General features: G+C 37.6%; 2 protein-coding genes across 2 annotated transcripts; both read right to left on the reverse strand.

Moving 5' to 3' along the window:
* Positions 1 to 8,151: 8,151 nt before the first annotated feature.
* LOC104597618 (large ribosomal subunit protein eL21x/eL21w-like) lies at positions 8,152 to 10,632 on the reverse strand. The gene is made up of 2 exons (XM_010259267.3): positions 9,923 to 10,632; positions 8,152 to 8,601 (listed from the first exon to the last, which is right to left on the reverse strand). Exons 1-2 carry the CDS (start codon positions 10,157 to 10,159, stop codon positions 8,344 to 8,346), a joined length of 495 nt encoding a protein of 164 aa, XP_010257569.1. The 5' UTR covers positions 10,160 to 10,632; the 3' UTR covers positions 8,152 to 8,343.
* Positions 10,633 to 17,889: 7,257 nt separating this feature from the next.
* LOC104597617 (6,7-dimethyl-8-ribityllumazine synthase) lies at positions 17,890 to 19,924 on the reverse strand. Its single transcript, XM_010259266.2, has 4 exons — positions 19,462 to 19,924; positions 19,279 to 19,344; positions 18,889 to 19,064; positions 17,890 to 18,396 (listed from the first exon to the last, which is right to left on the reverse strand). The coding sequence occupies exons 1-4, from the start codon at positions 19,757 to 19,759 to the stop codon at positions 18,202 to 18,204; spliced, it is 735 nt and encodes a 244-aa protein (XP_010257568.1). The 5' UTR covers positions 19,760 to 19,924; the 3' UTR covers positions 17,890 to 18,201.
* Positions 19,925 to 21,578: the final 1,654 nt, after the last annotated feature.

Here is a 21,578-nt window from a genome sequence, read left to right on the forward strand (position 1 = left end):
TGATTTTCGAAATTGTGTGTGCAAATGCTTGATTCGCGCACCTTAAGTAATTCCTGAAGAGTCATGGAGCAGAGGAATGTGCTGGTTCAGAACAGGCTTCTTGACTGTTAACTTTGAATGGTACCTCTTGATCACACATGATCGAATTGTGGTCGTTAATCACATCAACGGTTAGCCTTGCACCTAAATCCAAAGCCGCCATTCGCGAGCAAAGTGCGCCTCTAAAGTGCCTTGTTGCGCATGTGTGCGTGCGCGTTGTGCAGTATCAAGCCTCCATACTCTCCTCTTTATATTTAAGGAGTGTAAATAAGCTATTATTAAAAAACCCAAAAGAAATCTTGTAATTATCAATGTGGAACAAGTTAAAAACTGGTTTTAGTAAGAGAAAAAATTATTTTCAAAACATGTGTACAAGGCTGTTTTTTCATGTAATTGACCAATCAAACCCCATTAAATTCAATCTCTAATGAGATTAAAATTCAACAGATAGGGTTAGGCCAACTCCAATGATCTAGTCTAATCATCTAGCCATGCCGTGCACCTCCTTGGCCATCATTAGCCATCTACACCTTCTTGAAACATTTCATTAATGCGGTTACCTTTTCTTTCAAACCAAACACTGCCTAAAGGAAACCCACAAGAGAACAACAAAGAGCAACAAAATGGAGGAAAGGCCAAGGGGGAGAACTAATGACACCAGTTTACATATATTGTGGGACCCATACACTCATTTTGTCCATAATGCCCACAATCGCATTCAATTTCTCACTTGTATTTATGGTTGGTGTAGAGCCAAATGATTGGTCCCACAACCCCTAAAACAACTATAGAGTGCAACAATCCACCCCTTAAAACCAAAAATAATTGTGAAAATGGTGAGTGCTTGTTACGCTTAATTGCTTTTTTATTAATTAAAGTATTAACCCTCTCTAAAATCCTATGTGCCAAGTTCATTGATTTATCCATCCCCTAACTTAGAAAATATCAATCAAACCGATCATTTCCTCCCCAACTCACCTCTTTAGCATAACAAACACTAGAATATGCAACCAAACAAAGAATAAAAAGTTGGGGAAATTTTATTGACTACATCATAACCAGTTGAAAGTAAGGTCAACATTATAATGTCAACTATTGATCAACCCCCATGGGATCTGGTATAGGCCCTTGTGTGTATTCATTTGTGATTGGTTATTCAGCCAAGTTTACACATTTGTGTTCATAGAATCATAGTAGATCCGGATTCTAATCAACCCCATTAATTGTGGTGGCCAATTCTACTGTATATATATAGTCCCGAAGTATGTTGTGCATTCCTCATTGATCAGTTTTACTTCCCAAACTGCTCAGCATGAAACCAGAAGTGGAAGAAGAAAGAAGCAGCTTCAATTGAGCAAGCAAGCGCAAAGTATTTGAGGATTGACTAGCATGTCACATACAATATGTATTGATGAAAAAATGAGTCAAAGCCTATACTGTGTGTGAATGAATGAGCCAAAGCCTACACAACCCTTGTATTTATAAGGAGGAAAGCTTACACAGGATGCTGGGTTTGTTGAAATTCTTCTATCCTTAGAACCAGAGTATTTATTGGAGTACTGTTAACACCCACAGTTTGCTAAAGCTGCTGGTAAATATCATTTAAATTCATTATCTTTTGTGGCTAAATGGTGCAAAAAGGCATTGTATATTGGCCAAATGATGAAATAGTTATATAATATTTTATAGGAAAAATCTATGATGCAGAAAAAATATGATATGGAAAGAGTTTGATCAATAAAAAATCCACCCATGAATTTTGATAAATAACACTATATTCACTATCACGTTTGTGATTTCAATTTATTGGTCAATTGTTTTTCGGATATCATATCTTTTTCATATCATAGTCAAACCCTATTTTATATTATATAACATATAATATATGTATAAAATATGCAGACTGCTGAGCCTATTGAAATTTTGATATAAGCCTAACCCGAGGTTTAATGTATAGATATGTATCAATCAAAACTGGCCGCTCGCTGCATATTATTGGATTTTAGGGTAAACAACACATGATATGGGTAGAATGGCAAACTTTATGTGCCATTTCATCTATATCATTAGTCGATATACAAGGGTTCATTAGGTATGTGTAGGTGGATATTGACTGATATTGATAGAAAGACTTGATTTTTTAACCATATTTTAACTCATCATGTAAAATAATGTTTTTAATATCAATTGGGACTTGTGTTGTTTTGCTAAGGGGTTTGACTATATTGCCAGAAAAGCATAATACCGGAAAAACTTATAGCTGAACAACCGACATCATAAAAGTGGTAACCAAATGATGAGTGGCTCAGTTGGTATTGTAGCTGGCTTGTTGCAGCAGGGTTGAGGGGTTATGCTCCCCCTCCCAGTTGTGTAGTCCAATGAACGAAAAAAAATACCCATGTCTTTTTCATGTATTGTGGCATTATACTCCACATAAACTGAAATATGTTTTTCTTATAGGTTTATATATTTTTTTATAGTTATTTGATCCATAGATTTAGTGTTAATAATGTATTTTCAGGATTTCTATGAGTTTATCTAGCATGTCCATTAAGATTAGTTTAGAAAGAGTGCAAATATAAATATAAATATAAAATATGCTCATTTTCGGTTCAGTTTTGTATACGTTTGGAAAGAGGGTGTAATTATTATCGACATAAAATTTCACTCTAATTCAGTTTTGCGTGTGTTTGGATGGAATGGAGTTTTACGTCAATAACTGTTGTAAAACATCATCAATTCTAAAGTTTTACATTGATAATCGATGCAAAAACTGCATCGATTTTATGATTTTATTGATGTAAAACTTTACACTCTTCCACCCATCGTTATTTTAAAGAAGCAACGGTCACTTTCATGGACTGGTGGAGCCTATGGCCATTGACAGCATTTATATGTTTTCAAATTGGCCAGCCATTGTCTATTTCTAATGTAGTATCAATTTGATGCTAATTTGAATAGGTCGAGGGATTAGGTGTCCATAAGCACAGGATTTTCTGGCCTTTTTCTAAGTTTGATTCCATTTCTTAGTCTGCCACTTGAGTATTTCTAACCTACGGTATGGCTAGTTCAAATGTTAAGAGTTTTGATAAGAAATTTACAGTTCTATTGAGAATTAAGTTGAAAACCTGGGGATAGTTTTCACTTGTATTTTCATGGCCTGTTTTCAAATTTATATGTCTTTTATCAAGAGAAAGACTGACTGGCACTTTTTACCTTTGGGGTTACTCATATTTGTAGCTTATGCATAGATTAGTCGGTCTGGCCATGGGTACTTTGTGGAGGCATGGAATACAAGCATTTTTTGTGATTTGTTTAAGCTTCTTACACAGTGCAACATTACCAAAAATAAAGAGGGAAAATTCGTGTTCACAGAGGGGAAGCACAACGGAAGCACACTGAGTATTCTTGGGAGAAATCCTATTTTCTCCGGCCTCAGAGAGATGCCGGTGATCGGAGGGAGTGGGGTTTTCAGGTTCATCCGAGGCTATGCTCAGGCCAAAACACACTCCACCCTAAAGCTGGTCACACCATTGTTGAATATAATGTTTTTGTGATCCACTATTAATCCTACAAAGATTAGTTTTGGATTCTAAAAAAGGGTTTCTTGAATTGTCAATTTTGAATTTGTTTGGTGTTATTGTTATTTATTGAAGAAACATATTATATGGGATTTATCTTGAAAAACAAGAATGAAACGTTTATTATTATTGTTTAGCAGTTATTATTATTAGATGTCATTACGTGCTATATAAAATGAATAATAAATAAAATAGTCCATCCACGAGATGAACACTATTATTAAGAGCTGCACTGGTGGGATACTTCCATTATTGATTGCATCATAGCAAGATGAGATGAAAGCAATGATAACATCATATCAACTGTTGATCAACAATTAAAGACACAACGACATCCCCGTTCCTCGCAGTGGCCTTTTCCACTCATCTGACTGCGGCAGTCGTTAATGCATGCCTGGCTTTCTGTGCATGGGGCCTTCCCAAGGAAAATTGTGCACACCTTCTCCACCTTCTGAGCGTTGGTCTGTATTATTTCCCCCACTGAAACTGATGATGAAGAAGAAGAGTTAGTAGAGAAAGTTGGTGCAAGTATTAAGTAAAGACTTTAGAAACCACATAAGATATAAGTTGATGATCGATCAGGTGTAGATGAAGAAATTTACCAGAAGAGAAGACAAGGAAGAGAACCAAAAGACAATGGACCTGGGTGATCTTCATCTCTACTTCCACAAGCAATACCTATACTCTGTGAATGAGCAAGGCTTACACAACCCTTGTATTTATAGAAAGGAAGGGTTCTCAATGGAGGGAATGACACCACCGCTACGGATAGGAGATGGATATTTGTTATAAATTTTGGCTATTGGGTTGTTAAGAATTTTCCTTCTTGAGAACAAGAGTATTTATTAGAATACTACAAGCTCTCCTGTTTGTTAGAGCTGCTCCTTAATATCACATCCTATATCATTAAATACATCATATTTAGTTTATTGGGAAATTGTCTAAAACTCACGATGACTTTTCGTCTATGAAACCCCATGTCAGTAACTTTACTTTAAATAGACTAACGGTGAAAGTAGATTACCATTTTACCCTTTGTTATATTCAACCCATCTTTTAATATTTCAAAAATATCCCTATTATTCAACCCAAAACCCATTTTTCAGCTTTCTTGGAATACTTTCAAGCAACATGATGAGAGCAAAACGCCTCTCAACAAGCGGAAATCTAATATATAAGGTAGTTGGGTGCTTAAGAACATTATAGTCATAAAAATATGTTTAATAAGGCTGACTCACCATTCAAGGGCAGTTTGGTCATGAAAATTTTATTTATGCTGACACGAACAACTTATGTCAATAAACACTAACAGGGCTCTAATGGATGGTGAGTTTTGAATAGGGGTGCAAGTCGGGTTGGCCTGACTTAACAGCTTTCACTGTTTCGAGCTTGGGCTTCGGGTTAGGCCCATTGAAATTTTGACAAAATCCCAACCCTAACACAGAAAAGTTTCACCCCTAGTTTTGAAATATAAAAACTTATTGACATGGATTCCTTGTGAGTTTTGAAAAGTTATGATGAATTCAAGAGAAATGTTGAAAAGTCATGGTGAGTTTTAGACAATCTACCTAATTTATACTATACTAGTGGAATGAGCTGTTGCAGGGGTGATATACAAAAATATGATATTAATGAGTTGTGTATTAAAAATACTATATTATGCATATGGAACAAAAAGAGCAAAAATTATGTTATCTGTTCAGACAAAAAACAATAATATACAGAATTTTAATTTACTTTGGGGGATCAACTCGGCACAACCCAAGCCCATGTGGACCCATGCTGTGGGCTGGGCTGGTTTGTGAACCAAGTTTAGAGCTAGGTTGGGCCACAGACCGGGAAAAGCAGTGCTTTTTTAAAAAGTTAAAAAAAATAAAATTTTTAACATAATTAAAAAATAGACAGAAAAAGATCTTAAAATTGTATTTTATATGAATTTTGAAGTATACAATTGTTTATATATGCAATGATAAAACGAAATAATATAATAAAACTGAAAATAAAATATATGTTAATATATTATATAATTTATAATATATAAATATTTATGGGTTGTGTTGACAGACAGGCCACGGGCAACACGGCCCACTCGATCATGTTGTGTTGTGCCAAGTGCCAACCCATGGACTCGAAACCTCAAACCCGATACAACCCATATGATCGTGTCGTATCCAGTACACCTCTAGATATATGGAGCCATAGAAGTATCTTACAAACAAATCAACTAAAAATAGATAATCCAATTAATAATAATAATTATAATAATAAAATAAATATTTCCAATATCTCTATTATAGCATATTTTGAGCTAAGGAACATTATCCTTTAAAAGCACATTAAGCTACTTAATTTCAATTTAAGTATTTTTTATAGGAAATTATTAATTACTTTAAAGTTATTAGTTGTGAACTTGTGATTGTAAAATTAATTTTTACGTAATAAATGTAATTTGAATATATAATTAGATTAACTGAGTTAATAAATTATTTAATTTACCATGTTCGATCAATTAAGTTAATATAAATAAATTAAGATAACTAATTAAATTAATTTGCTTACTTTATCTAATTGAAATATCTAAAAAATTTGCAAAATTATAATTTGGCGAAATACAATACATCCTATGAATTTTTCTTTTTTTGCTGCCAACATTTATAATGGATACGATACAAATTTCGAAATAATAGCAATTCTTCTTGTCTCTCTCTTAAACATCAATTGGTGGCCGCACAAATTTAAAGCAACCTGTTTCCCTATTTCGAAATAACATCAAAACTGAATACTGACCGACCCTAACCTGCCTGCCCCTTCACCGTAGATCAGACGCGTTTTAGCCAAAATAAAATATTGCTCTTTTTAGAGTTCAGTCCCCCTCAAAATACCCCTATAAACACCATCTTCCCCTGGTGAATTCCGCGGGCGCCGCTTCTACAACTTAAATCACTCATTATAGCGGATGAAACAAAAGAAAAACGAACTTCATTATCTCCACTACACCTTAAACATGATTTTGTTCAATTTTCCTCGAGAGGATGGAGCTTACCAACTCTGACTCTTGAGTAGGTGCTTAGTACTGTGGTCGTTTCCTCAAGCTCAGTTACAAACGTTGCGTGAAGAAACGACCATGATACAAACACCCACCAAACGTTCATGTAAATTGCACCCAACTTTGGGTCTTAGGTGGAATATGCCAACACTTGATTTGGCTGAACATAAAAACTTATTGTTTCATCATGCAGTAATTAATGCTATTTTGTTTGAAGAAGATATTACATGTAAGTGCAACATAACCTATCATTTGACTTGGGTGACCTACCTTAGGTTAGATCAAAGGCAAAGAGCATATTACTCCATGTTTAGTAATTTCACAAACAAGATCTTGGATTGAAAGGAACTGAATTGAAATTAAAGAAACAACAAATGCACTTTACAATCCATAAGCTTGAATGAAATTAATGACTGCCGGGAGATCCTAAAGACCGCTGGAATGATTAACTAGAGACGTTAAGATCATAGGAAGGGATAACCTCTGTTAAATTGAAGGTAAGAATGTTTAAATGTTATATCCATCCTATTTTGTGGAGTGCATCTCCATTGGGAGAAGACTCAATCATAAAGACAGGATGGCCTTGCTTTATGCACAGATAAAATCCTGGAAATCACTAAATAATAGGGTTCCCAAGAAGAACTATGTGCAATAATCAGTGCGGAAAATTCAAGAAAGAGGAGGAACAGAATAGATGAAACCGAGAGAAGAGGAACCAAAGATTGAAAATTTTAGGACACAGTTGCTGACAAATTTGGGGCTGTTGCCGTAGGATTGAACAGACTAGGTAGCCTCCCTTCTGCAACTCCATTAACCCATGACAAGATTCAAACATGAAGTGATAGAGGATGGTTTTCTATATGCAAACAGGAAATCCTGTTAGTCACTAAATAACAAGATTTCCTAGAACTATGTGCAATATCATCCACATTTCTCTAGCAATTTGAGATGGTTAAGAGTGAGGGGAGAAAAACTGTAAAGAAAGAAGAGGAAAAGATAAGGTCAACCATCATTTTATTCACGGACCAGCAAATGCGATTGGATTGACCCACCAATATGTATTGTGGCCAGATCCCAGGAACTGACCCCACTTGTACAGTGGTAGCAACAACATCCTCTATATCAGCCAAACCCGTAATCTAACCTTGATTTAACTGAGATTTTATGGTCAAAGTCAAAAATAAGAATCACATTTTTGTTCCAAGATGCAGATAATACCCAAACGAGGATCTCATTTTTCAATTTAAATGTACCTCAAGTCACAGAGATAAAACGTGAGTGCTGATACCATACATCATCATATACGTTATACATGATACATATTTACTGTCAGCACATTTTACTACCATAATACCAACCCAATCAACAATTCTTTAAATAGATATGCAAAATATTATGCATCCAACCCAATCAGCCTCTGGCATGGAAAAAATCTTGGAGTAAAGAAATTCCTATGCGAGACCAACTAACTGGCTGGCATCAGAATGACGAACAAGTCATAAATTATGAAAAAGTCTCTTGCATCTAATGGAAAAGGTAGGGTATATATGTTGCCTATCAAGTCAAAACAACAAAAAACTTGACAAAAACGAAGCTCTGATCTCAATAACTGGGGGCATAAAATGTCCACAAAAAGAAAAAAATAATAGACAAGCAAAACCAAGAGGAACTGCTGACCTAGTAACCTCCTTTGAGATCATTCACAACATCATATGGGATGGGGGTGACAGTTTCCAACGTGGCACCTTCCACCATGAACCCTGGTTTAGGTCCTTCAGGCTGCCTCTTCGTGCTAATCACCTCACCTCGGGCTTTGGCCTCAGCCTTTAGTTGGTCATTCTGGAACTTGCGCCTTTTGAAGTCCTCAGTGCACCTTGATGGTAGCACATGTTCTACCCGCACATGAATCCTCTTACGAATTATTCTATTGCCCACCTGATTGATAACCATTCTTTGTGATCAGTTTGTTATTACAAAAAGAACAGAATGCATGAGAACACCAACTAGATCAACTGAAGCCAGATTAACATCAATAACAGCTTAATGGTATAAATTTCTATAGAAGTCATAAATATATGGACATAAATAGGCAGGTTGGCAAAGAAACTGATGGTAGAAATTTTTAAAGCATTCATTAAACCAAATACCTAAAACTCTTCAAATACCAAGAAAAGAAAAACAACCAAGAACACTTTTTAGTATTAAGAAGTAACAAAAGATAAAACCTGGGATGAAGAAAAATGGTGAGACAAGATTCGCGTGGTCAACCTAAATAATTGGGTCATGATTATACAACAGGCAAGACAAAATTTAATTTCATTTGAAGATACTAAAACACATTATGAATCTTCTACGATTCTTAAATAGAACCTATCCACTCAAAAGTTGTAAAAAAAGGAAAAAGATTTGATCAGAAAAAGATCATTACCATCAAAATACCAGCTTCAAACAGATACCAAGGACCTTAATATTCAATCACAAAAACTAGCAATCACAATAATCACACACATAGACTACTTCGAAACATATAAATAGAAAAGACCTAAAGAATCGATCACAAAGGGTCATTTATATCATCTTAATCACTAAGGTACTACTTTAGCTATTTCAAAAGCTGATTGACAGAGAAACCACGTACAGACACCAAAATCAGCTAACACTATTTCTGAATGCATACGACTGCATTCTAGTAGACCATGGGTTTAGATATCACCAAGATTATAGACAACATCTCAACCAGTTACGCCACAAATTTAGCAAGTATTTTTCCCCATCACCCACACGTCCCCACCATATCTGATCCAGATATCCAGATTAAATTCTTATACCAATAGTGCATCGAGCATCTACCAATTAAAAACAAGGAAAAGCAAAGACCTGCAAGGCGCATGCAAACAACAAAATCATAGTTCAGTACTGAGAATTCTATGCAAAGTAACCAGACCATGATTACAGGCAATGTCTTCATAATAGGTCTTTTTTCACTCGAGAAGTTAACTGAATAACAATAAGATTGTTTTTCCTTCACTCTGTTCATAACCCCAATTCACCAAATGCAACGAATATCCATTTCAACCAAAAATATGATTTCTACTTCCATTACATTATTCATTTCTTCAATAACAATAACGTCATATACTCAAATCAAAAGTAAATTTGGGCTTAAACCACGAAATCGAAACAACACAGTAGACAAATCAAGTCAATAGGATAAACAGAGAGATCTAGAACATGGCAGAGAAAGGATAATAGAAACCTGTTTGTTGACTTCGACACCGATGGCTCGTTTGGTGACGTTCCAGACCTTCCCGGTGCGGCCATGGTAGAATTTATGGGGCATGCCCTTGTGCACGGCACCGTTCACCTTGATGTCGACGTAGTCTCCAATACGGTAAGTCCTCAGGTACGTCGTCAATGGGATGTACCCCTTCTTCCTGAACGGCCGAGAGAACAAATCCCTCGTCCTAGACCTCAGACCGTGACCCGCCGGCATCTTCCCTTCTCTTTCTACACCTCTCCCTCTCCCTCTCCCTCTCCCTCTCTCTCTCTCCCTCGGCAGGAAAACCGTTTAGGGTTTCAAGTAAAACCCTAGTTGTTCTAATTTATAGTTCCGCCTCCAAAGAAATGATCTTAAGTTGCGCTCCGGGTGACAATGCCTTAACCCGCGCACCCCTCGACACACTTGGGATCTGTTGCTCACTTGGCTGTGTAGCATTTGCCACTCATCACCAATTACGATTGAACACTTAGTATTCCCTACACATCAATCCACGAATCCGGATTTGTTCTTACGGCGACCTCACAGAACGGAGATGCTCCAGATGCACGGCTGAAACGTGCTGTGAGATCGGTGTAAGGTGCGTGAGTGAGGAGCAGATTAAACCTGAACCACATTTCCGATCCCAGATCACACACCTCACATCGACTTTACAGCATGCTTCGGCCACACCAGGAACATCTCCCCTAATCATATCCCAATTCATTTTCTCTACCTTTGCCCTACCCATAATACGTTGCAAGAAAATCCGATTTGCCACATGCCACATTATGGAAAAGTGGCATGTTAACTTGTGATTGATCACATAGCAAGTGCTGCATAACTAAAATAAGCAGGGCTAATAAGCATGTGATTAGAAAATGTTAGTGCAAGAAATGGCAAAGTGCTCAAAAATCAGCTACTCCCAAAACCACGAATCACATCTAGGACTGCGAGTCAGGTTGGGTTAGATTGGATTGAGACCAACCCTAATTCAATCTTAAGTTCTAAACCCCAACCCTAATTATCGAAGTTAAGATTGGGCCCAACCCAACCTTCTTTCCATTTCTTATAATCTAGCAGAACTTGTTAATCTTAAACCCTAATTCAATCTTCACTAGATATATTAATTTTATATTTTATTAGTATTTGTTTCTTAATGTTTTTATTGATTCTTTAAGTACAAAATTTAGAAAAAAAAAATGTTTGAAATTATGAGTTATAACTTTATAATAGATATGAAAAGCATGGGTGGTAAACAACAGAGGAAATAAGGAATAAAATATTGGATAAATTACAAAGACCCCCCCCCCCCCTTATACTATGGGGTCTATGACAAAGACCCCCTCTTCGCGTTTTATACTTTCTCACCTTATTTCTCCCTTGCAATCAAGGGAAAACCACCCAGTGAGAGAGAGAGGCAGCTGACCCTCACCTGTAGAAAAGCGTGAAAGGAGGGTACTGATAATATATCCCGAAAGAGAATCCAGCCTCATCAAGCGAATCGAAAATGGTCTTCTGTGGGAACTCATGGATCAGCTTCTTGGTGTCATTGTTGACTATATCATGCGATGTTGCAGAGTGAATAAACAACCTATTGGGCTGTGTTAGAGTCGGAATCGACGCGAACCACCGGTCGCACACAGCAAACTCCATCACCAACTCCTTGAAAACCGGCACCACTTCTGGTCTTAACCCATTCATCACTACCTCCGACAGCCCCTTCTGTACGCTCTCTGCCTGCTGAGCAAACACATTCATCGTCGCAACCTTATCATCACCAGAAGATGACTGTCCCCCATGGGACGCTGAACGCTTGCTCGCATATTGCATCAAATGAGTGACCAGGGTTGGGGTCAACGAACTCCGACCGATTACCGAAGTAAATACGCGTTGAGTTGGGATCGGTTGTGGACAACAAGTTGTATTCTTGTCCTGTAACGCCATCTATTTCAGGATTGAGGGACTTCATCCATCCCAACATGAGATTGAAGGAGCGGTTCTCTTGCACTAAAACCACCACTGTTTTGATGGGACATGGCTTGCTATTGCTGCTCTCCGATGGCATGGATTTGGGTTTGTTGTGACGGTAGTAACAATCCTCCCAAGTGGTTTCGTTACAGAAAACACCCACTGATACAGATAGGAACAGAACAGATCGCTACAAACTGCAAAAGTAAATAAAGATTGAAATGGAAGGTGAGTCCTTTAAACTAATGATAAACGTTCAGTAAGCCTATGTCAGTAAACATAACTTTTCAATATTTCTCCTTCGTGACCAACCCCTCCGAGCTGTTTGGCTTCACAGAGGGGTGCTTACCCATGTCTAGATGGGATGAACTGAACAATTTCTTCAGAAAGGCTGGGTAAGACGACTTACCTTACTGTTTTATTATTTCTCCAGACCATTGATCCATTTTTTCCACAAACAATTTCTTCTGTAGGGCCAGATGTTCATTTCTTAGGTTAAATAGGTTTTAAGAGAAAAAGGGCAAGAAAAATAAAATAGAAAAAATTTAATAGGGTATTTTGGTAATTTAACATTTTCTGCCATCTGACTTAATGGCCAAAGGGGTCTTGTCTCATGGTCATAGTACAGGGGGGTCTTTGTCACAAAACAAAGTATAGGGGGAGGGGGGTCTTTGTAGTTTACCCTAAAATATTTAAAAAATATAAAATATATTATTAAGGTTTTAGTATTTTCAATTAGGATTAAGTGAAAGTGATCATCTTAAAAAAAATGATAGTTTGTGGTGAGAACTATACAATTATCATGCATCAAAACAAATCAATGTATGATATATCATATATCTAATATATTTATATATGATATGTATCACATTAGTCAGATTCGGGTTGAATAAGTTACCTAAGGGGTGAATCATAATCCAATCCAAAGTAAAGTCGGGTTCATAAATTTCAACCCTAACCTTAATCCAAACATCAACCATATCCAACCCAACTTGACTTTTTTTTGGGTTGGGTTCGGGCCAACCCAGCTCAAGATGCAGAATCACATCTCTTCATGCATTGATGTGGCCCCACCTTGAATTTGATGAAGTGACATAAAATTGGCCTCAACAATGCATTGAATGCCGTGATTTTATAGTTTTAACCTACTACTAATTTGAGACCAAATCAGCCCCCCACAACATCCCACAGCACATCTCTGTCGTGTATTGGGAACATTTCCCGATGATAATCCCATAAATGATGATGTCATCATTAGGAGATATTCCCAACATGGTTTTTAAGATCGAACTGGTCAGGGGTCCAATTACAGTTGAAGCCGGCATCTTTACACCCCCTACCGATATCATACTTTCTGATGACGATCTAATAACAAAATCAATAGTGGTTAGGGTGCAAATGTATTCGATCATGATCTCTGATTTGATCTTATTTCGTCGAATTTGGAACATTTATATTCGGATTGGATTCATATCACTTTCCATCCAATATATATTATATATTTAAAAATATAAATATAATATATATATATATTATTTATTTATTTATAAATATATCTTTATATTATATTTTTACAAATTTGTTATATCATTTATTTTTTATAAAAATATGTATATATATAATGAAATAATAAAAAACACTTGTATTTTTTGTTTTTACTTTATTTAAAGTAGTATGTTTTAATTTTCTTTTAATGATTTATTAATTTAAAAAACAAATCGAATTACATAAGATCCTAAGATCCGAATTACCGATAGGATTCGAATTCAAATCAAGTGTTATCAGATCCGATCGAATCTTCAAATTGGATCAAACCCAATATGAATAATATCAAATTGTACTGGAATATACCCTGATCCAAATCCGATCAGATCCGTTTCATTCCTAATAGCGGCACAATTCTGATTTCTTAAGTCAGCATTAGAATTTAATTTCACATAACATTGAGGGGGACGGCCCCAAGCCGCATTAACGACTTGGTGACAATTGTCCTACTAACTCTATTCTGCTGTCTTTTCTACTAACTCAATGACTTGGTGACAATTGTCCCATTTTCATGTGATTTTATTATTACGTGCAACAATTTACACGTGAGAAATTTCCTCTGCCACCCCCTTCTAGCGCTACTGAACTGCACCACCGTCCTCCCCATCAATTCCTTTTTCTTTTGCTTCTATTCATAGTTCATAATAGGCAGCTTTCGTTAGATATTTTATCTTCTATGTCTCAAAAAACAAACTCCCTTTCCATTGAAGAAATCCTGTCAGAAGTTGTTGCACCTTCTGAATTCTGGTCGACCCACCAACGAGAACGATGTCATTAACCTGACTCTTGTCAATCTTCGAATCTCGAAGGCACTTCTCGACTGGTTCCATGCATTTTCTGAACAAATCCATGTTCAATTCCTCAAACCAAGCTCGAGTAAATGTCGGGTAGAAATCGATGCCTTTGTAGAGGGAATCAATTTCAATTGTCGTCTACAGAGTCCGTTTTGCCCTCTCGCAAGCAGTCCCAACCGCCGCAGAGCCCTGGCGTTGCCACTGGTATCCTTCTTGTGCTTTCGCTTGAACTCTGCAACGAAGTGGTTGACAAGGCGGTTGTCAAAGTCTTCCCCGCCGAGATGGGTGTCTCCGGCGGTAGCCTTCACCTCGAAGATCCCTTCCTCGTTAATCAGAAGAGAAACGTCAAACGTACCACCACCGATATTGAAGATGAGAACATTCTTCTCGCCGGATATCGATGCCTTCTTATCCAATCCATAAGGCTCTGTTTGGTTTGTGGGAAGATTTAGGTGGGATACGATGGGAAAGTGTAAAAGTTTGCACTTCCATTGTTTGGTTTTAGGTATGAGAAAATAAATGGAAAAACACTGTGACGAAAAAGAGAGAAGAAAGGGAAGAAGCAGATCTGGGTTCGAACGGGGAAGGTAACAGATCTGGGTTCGAACGGAAAAGGTAACAGATCTGGGTTCGAAAGGTAACAGATTTGGTGCGACCCCAAATCCACAATTTTGGGATTTGATGCGATTCCAAAGCCCTTTGTTTCCCTCAAACCAAATAAGAGAAAATCTTATTCCATCCCGCAAACCAAATGGAGCCTAATCAATTGTAGCAGCAGTGGGTTCGTTGATAATCCGTAGAACGTTTAGTCCAGCAATCGAACCGGCGTCCTTCGTTGCCTGCCCTTGCGAATCATTGAAGTATGCCGGTACAGTGATGACTGCATTTTTGATTGCATGACCCAGAAACGCTTCTGCAATTTCCTTCATCTTAGTCAACACCATGGATGAGATCTCTTCGGCAGAGAAGTGTTACTCTTTGCCTTTGTAGTGAACGACGATCATGGGCTTGTCGCCGGGTCCAGCAATAACCTTGAAGGGCCAGAGTTTCATGTCGCTCTGGACAGACAGATCAGAGAATCGGCACCCAATGAGTCGCTTAGTGTCAGACGATATTGGCTAGATTCATGGCCACTTGGTTCTTCGCTGCATCACCGATCAGTCTCTCTGTATCAGTGAGGGCGACATAGGAGGGAGTGGTCCGGTTGCCTTGGTCATTGCTTTTGTGTAGGATTGTATTTTTTTCCTTCTATTGTAGAAGTATCAGCAGCGCTAGAAGGGAAAGATATCTCACGTGTAAACTGTTGCACGTAATAATGATGGGATCATATGAAAATGGGATAGGAAAGGCAGCAAAATGGGGTTAATAGAAAATCCGGATTGCATTAACGAAGCAATCCTCCACCCTTGTAGATGAGGAAGCTAACACCTCAACTTGTTCCAAGACTCCACCTTTGAGCATAAGAAACAATATCCATTGGTGGGATCTTAACACCATCATGAATTAACTTGTTTATGGACTTGGATATCAACCAACATGTTCAAGCAATTAGAGGAAGCCAATCCCTTCCGTCTTGTTTTGATCTATCCACCCAATAAAGGATCCACTCATTGAGTTGAGATGGAGGCTGATTCTCCATGACTATTCCAAGCCCAAACCAAATGGCTCTAGCATAATCACATTCTACAAATATATGAAGATTTGATTCAGAGTAATTATCACACCATGGACATACATCACTAATTTCAACATGCCGAAACTTTAGATTAGCGAACATTGGAAGAGCACTATAACATGCTCACCACAGCAAATGGGGAGGGCTACCTCCAACCCATTACACAGAAAATGTAAAAAATCCGAATTCATACGACTGTGGAGATGAAGAAAGAAAGAAAGAAAGAAAACCTCATTGTCGCATGAGTTTTGTTTAAGAAAAAAAAAAAAAAAACTCGGTAAACTAGTATCATTTCTGTGTATCAAAGACTTTTCATATAAACGTTTTTCTGGTATCATAGCCCTATATTTTATTGTCACTAAAAACTAGACGGTTTATCTGATTCTCTTAATTTTAACTCTTAAATACCCCAGGAGTACAAATACAAATATGTAGTGTACAAAATAATGTATTTTTGTATTATTTTGCATGTATTTATACTCCTGCCAAACTGAGCCTTATGGACTCTCTTATTACTACCATATCGAGCATATACTCATTGATCAATTAATCAATTGTTAAAATTAATGTTTTTAAGTATTTATGTGATTTACTTTGGCCCAATAGCATAACACCTCACGTAGACTATCACAACTATACTTATTGATATATTTATTGGGAGTCTGGATCAATTAGGCAGGTCATTGTAAACACGTATTTTCAAATTTTTTTTGACACCTACCCTTTGAAATTCCCCCAACTTACTCTTGAAAAAAAAAATTAAAGACAATTTTAACAGTTGTCATCAAAATATTTATAAACTTTCTATATTGTGTCTACTACATCTTATCCTATTTGCTGGATTGTCAATAAGTTCCTTTAGCAAATTATGAAAAAAAAGGGTCTTGGGAGGATAGATTAAGTAAAATCCTAACATTTGGCATTTTTGTCAAACATGGTGACAGCCTTCCTTTCAGACTTACACCCATATTCTTACATTTGCCAGCCGATTTTACCATTATACCAAGTGATGGTCCCTTTCTTTAACAAATCCATTTGTCTCAATCATTCCATCGTGTCCATGTACATCCATATCCAAAATTGCATCTTTATATGCACCTCGAATTTTGGAAGTTTTCCATAAGTTTTGATACTTTTGTTTTCCATAATTTCGGGTTGACTCGCCACCCAACTCAAACGAGCCCTTTCTTTTTATAAGGAACCCATGAGGTCATGAACAATACCAAGTAAAGAATTGCTGGTTTTGTACAATGTTTAAAAAACCGACCGGGGAAGCAAAACTACTTTGGCCACCGAGGATCAGCGGTTTGACCATCTGATATGCACAAACAGCCTGTTGCAATTTTTAGAAAATATAAATAAGAAAATTAATTAAAATAAAAATTGACAAAGTCATTGTTCAAGTTAAACAATTGACCACCCAGGTCAATGGCTCACTGACCAAGCCAATGGTTTGTAGCAAAAAAACCGTTCAGGGGTGAGATGGAACCGATTACCTGAACGGTTTACAGGCCAAACAGTCCAACCATCCGGGTTGAAAACCATGATTTTATTCTAGCAGTCTGGAATCTGGATGTATCAATGATTCAATGCCTACTGATACTCTTAAAATTGGATTGGTTGCTCTGCTATGCACCAACACCGTACTACTATTTTGAACCTTGGTTCTTGGATCACACCATTTTCATTTTATCTCAAATATACAACCCAAAGCTGAAATATTGCAGGAGGGAAGAAAATGACGAAAAGGAGGATCAAATTGGCCAACCAACAGAAGATTACTTGCAATGGATTGCTAGTAAATTCATTTGCAGTGGGGTATGAGAGGCTCACCCAAAATGCACTGAACTGACTTGTCAAATATGGAATCATTTTTAGCAGCAATTATTTGCAAGACATATATATATATATTATAAAATTGTGATACAGGCACCACGATGCATCAGTTCCAGCCTAAAATGCTTCAATGAAGAGGTGGATGCAAAGCTGAATCCTGCCTGTAATCCTTTTACTAATTGATTCACAACTAAAATTCCCAGTCGCCTAACCAGTAATCACATGCCAAAGTAATGGAAGACATGACTCCATATTTCACTATCAAATTGTAATTTAGATGGAGAGCAAGGAAAAGGAAAGAACTAGGCCTATATTTGCATAGTTTCAAGGATGAAACTATGTACTTCAAGAAAGTGAGTCTCCAGTGGAATTCAGGAGAGTAACGGGAAAATTCTTTTCATGCTACAATATGTACAGGTAAAAGCTTGGATACATACAAAGGGGAAAACAGGGAGGACTTAAATAGAAGGACCAGATCTGAGCACCCTCTCTAGTTTCTCAGCTTTGGTGTAATCCTTTTCTGTGAGAGGCCCAGCAGGAAAAGCTGTGATCTCAACAACCAGGTGTGGCGTGGGCAGCTCGTCAAAAAGAGCCCTCACATTGTTGCAACAAACACTCTCTCCATGAGCAGTCTCCCTCCTAATTTGACAACCCTACAGAGCATCCACAGAAAACATCCAGTTAAGCAAGCTCCAATGAGAAGTAAAACAAAATGAATAACATCCAGAAAGATTGTTACTAATGCTGCATTTGGAAACAATGCAAATAAGTGTGAATGCAAATCTGTAGAGTGTAAAATGGTTCATATAAATTGTAAAATTGGGTTAGTTTTGCACCGACAAATTTATTTTTTTACCAAACAGATTTTTAGCTGTAATGGATGTAAACATGAATTCCAATAAAGCATATGTTTTTTTTTTAAATAAAAAACCCACTTGAATGCAAATTTATTTCTTTTTTATTGATATACTTTTACAAATATGCATTGGTCTGTCATTTGTCAATGCATAAATGCAATGTTGCTAAACAAGGGCAAAAGTGAACCAGAGTACAAATTTACCCTGAACCGGGATAAAACAGACTTTGTTTAAGTTGAATCGTGTGAGGTTTTAAATGTTAATGAGAAGCAGAGATGCATTAAATACCTTATGGGAAGTGGCATCTATGAAGTGATCATCATCCGAGAGCAGGGCTGCAATTGCTTTGAGAAGGCGTCGTCCTTCGGATTTGGAAGGAACTCTGTAGCTTCTCTTGAGTGTACCCTTTGTTGTTGGATGCCACTTGCTTACCAGTTTCCTCCTATCTGCTGCTTCCTTCTCCTCTGATCAAAACATATCCACAAAGAAGTTGGATAGATTCAGTGAATGTCAATTAACATATTCCCTCCTTGATACTGCAGTTGAATCTTTATCAGCTAATAATATCAATTAACTATCCTGATCTCATTCTTTGAGGAATTACGCAAGGAATCAGTAGATCTGGATAAACCCAGGAAAGAACAGAAGATAAAAAAGGGAGAAAACAAAGTTGCAGACCTGATCGCCCTTTAAAGCCCTCAATCCACTTAAAAAAACCCAAATCGCTCGACTCTGTTTTCGCATCTAGTGAAAAAAAAAACAAAATAATTTAGAAGGCAAGATAAACAAATAAGAGAAGGATTATTATCTTTAACATTCAAAAAAGGAAGAGGAGAGAGAAAGGGGTAAGAGTGGAGAAACCTGAGATGAAAGGGTTTGTTTGAGATCCAGCCAGTCCGGCCTTCAAGAGAGCATAGAAAATGCAAAGCCTTCCAGCCCACAGAACAGGAGCTTCAAGTAAGGAAGCTTGAAATCTTCCATTCCCGACACCGCACGATCTCCCACTAAACAGTTGAAGCTTCTTCAGAGCGGTGGCGGAGACGCCTTCGAAACAAGGAAAGAGGGTTTTGGGAAGTAATGAAGGATTTGGGTGTCTACCCTTGATCTGGGTAGCTTGGAAAGGCGATGTAAATGAGGTTTGGACTAGAGAGAGAAGCATCCCTTCGCTAGTTTCAGGAAAAGAAAAGCAAGCCCCGATCAGAGAGATCCCTGAGAGAGAGAAAAAAGTGAAAAACCGAAAAACAACTACAAGTGAGATGGAGAGGAATGGTGGAGAGGAATGCGAGAGAGATTTTTCTGAGAGTGTGTGAGAGGGTCGACAGAGAAGATTTGTAATAATCAAAAACTAGCCGTGACTGTGAACTGAATCGTTGCAGCGGGAGCGGTCACGCTGAATAAACCGTGTGAGCCATATCGTGTTCGTCATTCATTGGTTGAAAAGAGACATAAAAGAATTTGAGCCAATGAGCGACGAACATCTCCAGATATTCCATGTTAGCACGGCTATCCGGACCCACCATTGCATTCTACAATCCATAAACATTATCCGTTTTATGACCATAAAAGATGAAACCGAGGACGAGGACCCGAGGGTGTTTTAGCAAGGTTTACTTAAATTTTCCCACAGCACATCCCTGCCGTGTATTGGGAATATATCCAGATATCAGAATTAAGGGGTTCGAGTTTGACATTAGTTTTGGGAGGAATGAGTTGAAGATTAAGACCTTGTTTGGTATGTCCTTTTATGCAAGTTTTCAGTTTTTTAAAAGTTCGTAATTCACGTTCGCATTTTCCAAGGAAGATTATTCCACTAAAAGACCTTAGTCCAAAAAGATGTGTGAAGATCGATTTATACTTATTTTGGAAAGCTAGAATTGAAATTCCTCACATTTTTTGCCTTCCCAGCTTCTTGCGAGTAGCTCAAGAGAACACTCTAACCAAACGATTTTAGGCTTCCAAAATCTCAAAGAAAAAGTTCACCATATCTTTTAGCAATCAGATCTTCCAAATAAAGGTTTGCCAAATGATGCCTTAACTAAGTGCCGGTTTAGGATGGCTTTAAAGCAGCAGCTTGTATGAATCAAGAAACCCAAATTGACAAAAATTCAGAAAAACAAAAAAAGACTTACATGAACTAAAAAAAATAAACTTACAGTAAAACTATCATAAATAGCATCAGCATCTTGAAAGCGGCTCCATCAACATAACTCAACCACCGCAGAAGGAGACAGGGTCTGCTCCTCACAAATGGGCGCCTCACATGCACATCCACCATGCATTGAGAACATCTCCTGTGAATAATAATTGATAAGTACAGGAAATGTTCCAAATGCATGGTAGGATGTGCGTGTGAAGCACCAAGTGTGAGGAGCAGATCTGGTCTGCCGCAGAAGCCCTCCCAAACCGGCTTTAAGCCATTTTACCTGATTTGAGGTGCTCTGACCTCTGATTAAAAGAGGCCGAATAACCAATTTGGGCTCTGGATTTTTCATCAAAAATAGCTCATGTGGGGTTCAGCTCGGAAAACCAGTGGTCACTGCGCTTCAGGGTGCTCATTTGGGAGGGCTGAAACACAGCAGCTTCTGGCTTTCCAAGGTGTACCCCATATGATATCCTATTTGTTGAAAAATCTGAACAGCTCAAATTGGCCGTCAGTCATTTTTAAGGACTAGCCTCTTTGAATAACTTGCAATGCTTCAAAGCAGCTGAACCGGCTTAACTGAAGCCCTCCGCCCTCCATGGCGGGACCTGGATTATGAATAGATTGTGGGTCATGATAAATTCCTTTTTGTTTGGCAAAGGAGGGCCCTGATAGACTGATACAATTCCCCCACATTGGTTTACTAGAAAAGCACCATAGATGGGAAACCATTCACCAATCGCCGGTTAAAAATTTCACAAACTATATACAAATGCACTTCGAACACTAATTAAATACTTAGATGTATTTTTTAGGTGTAATAGCCAAAATACAACTG

The sequence above is a fragment of the Nelumbo nucifera genome, chromosome 7, assembly GCF_055504915.1.
Source record: "Nelumbo nucifera cultivar China Antique chromosome 7, China Antique-T2T, whole genome shotgun sequence".
NCBI lineage: Eukaryota > Viridiplantae > Streptophyta > Magnoliopsida > Proteales > Nelumbonaceae > Nelumbo > Nelumbo nucifera.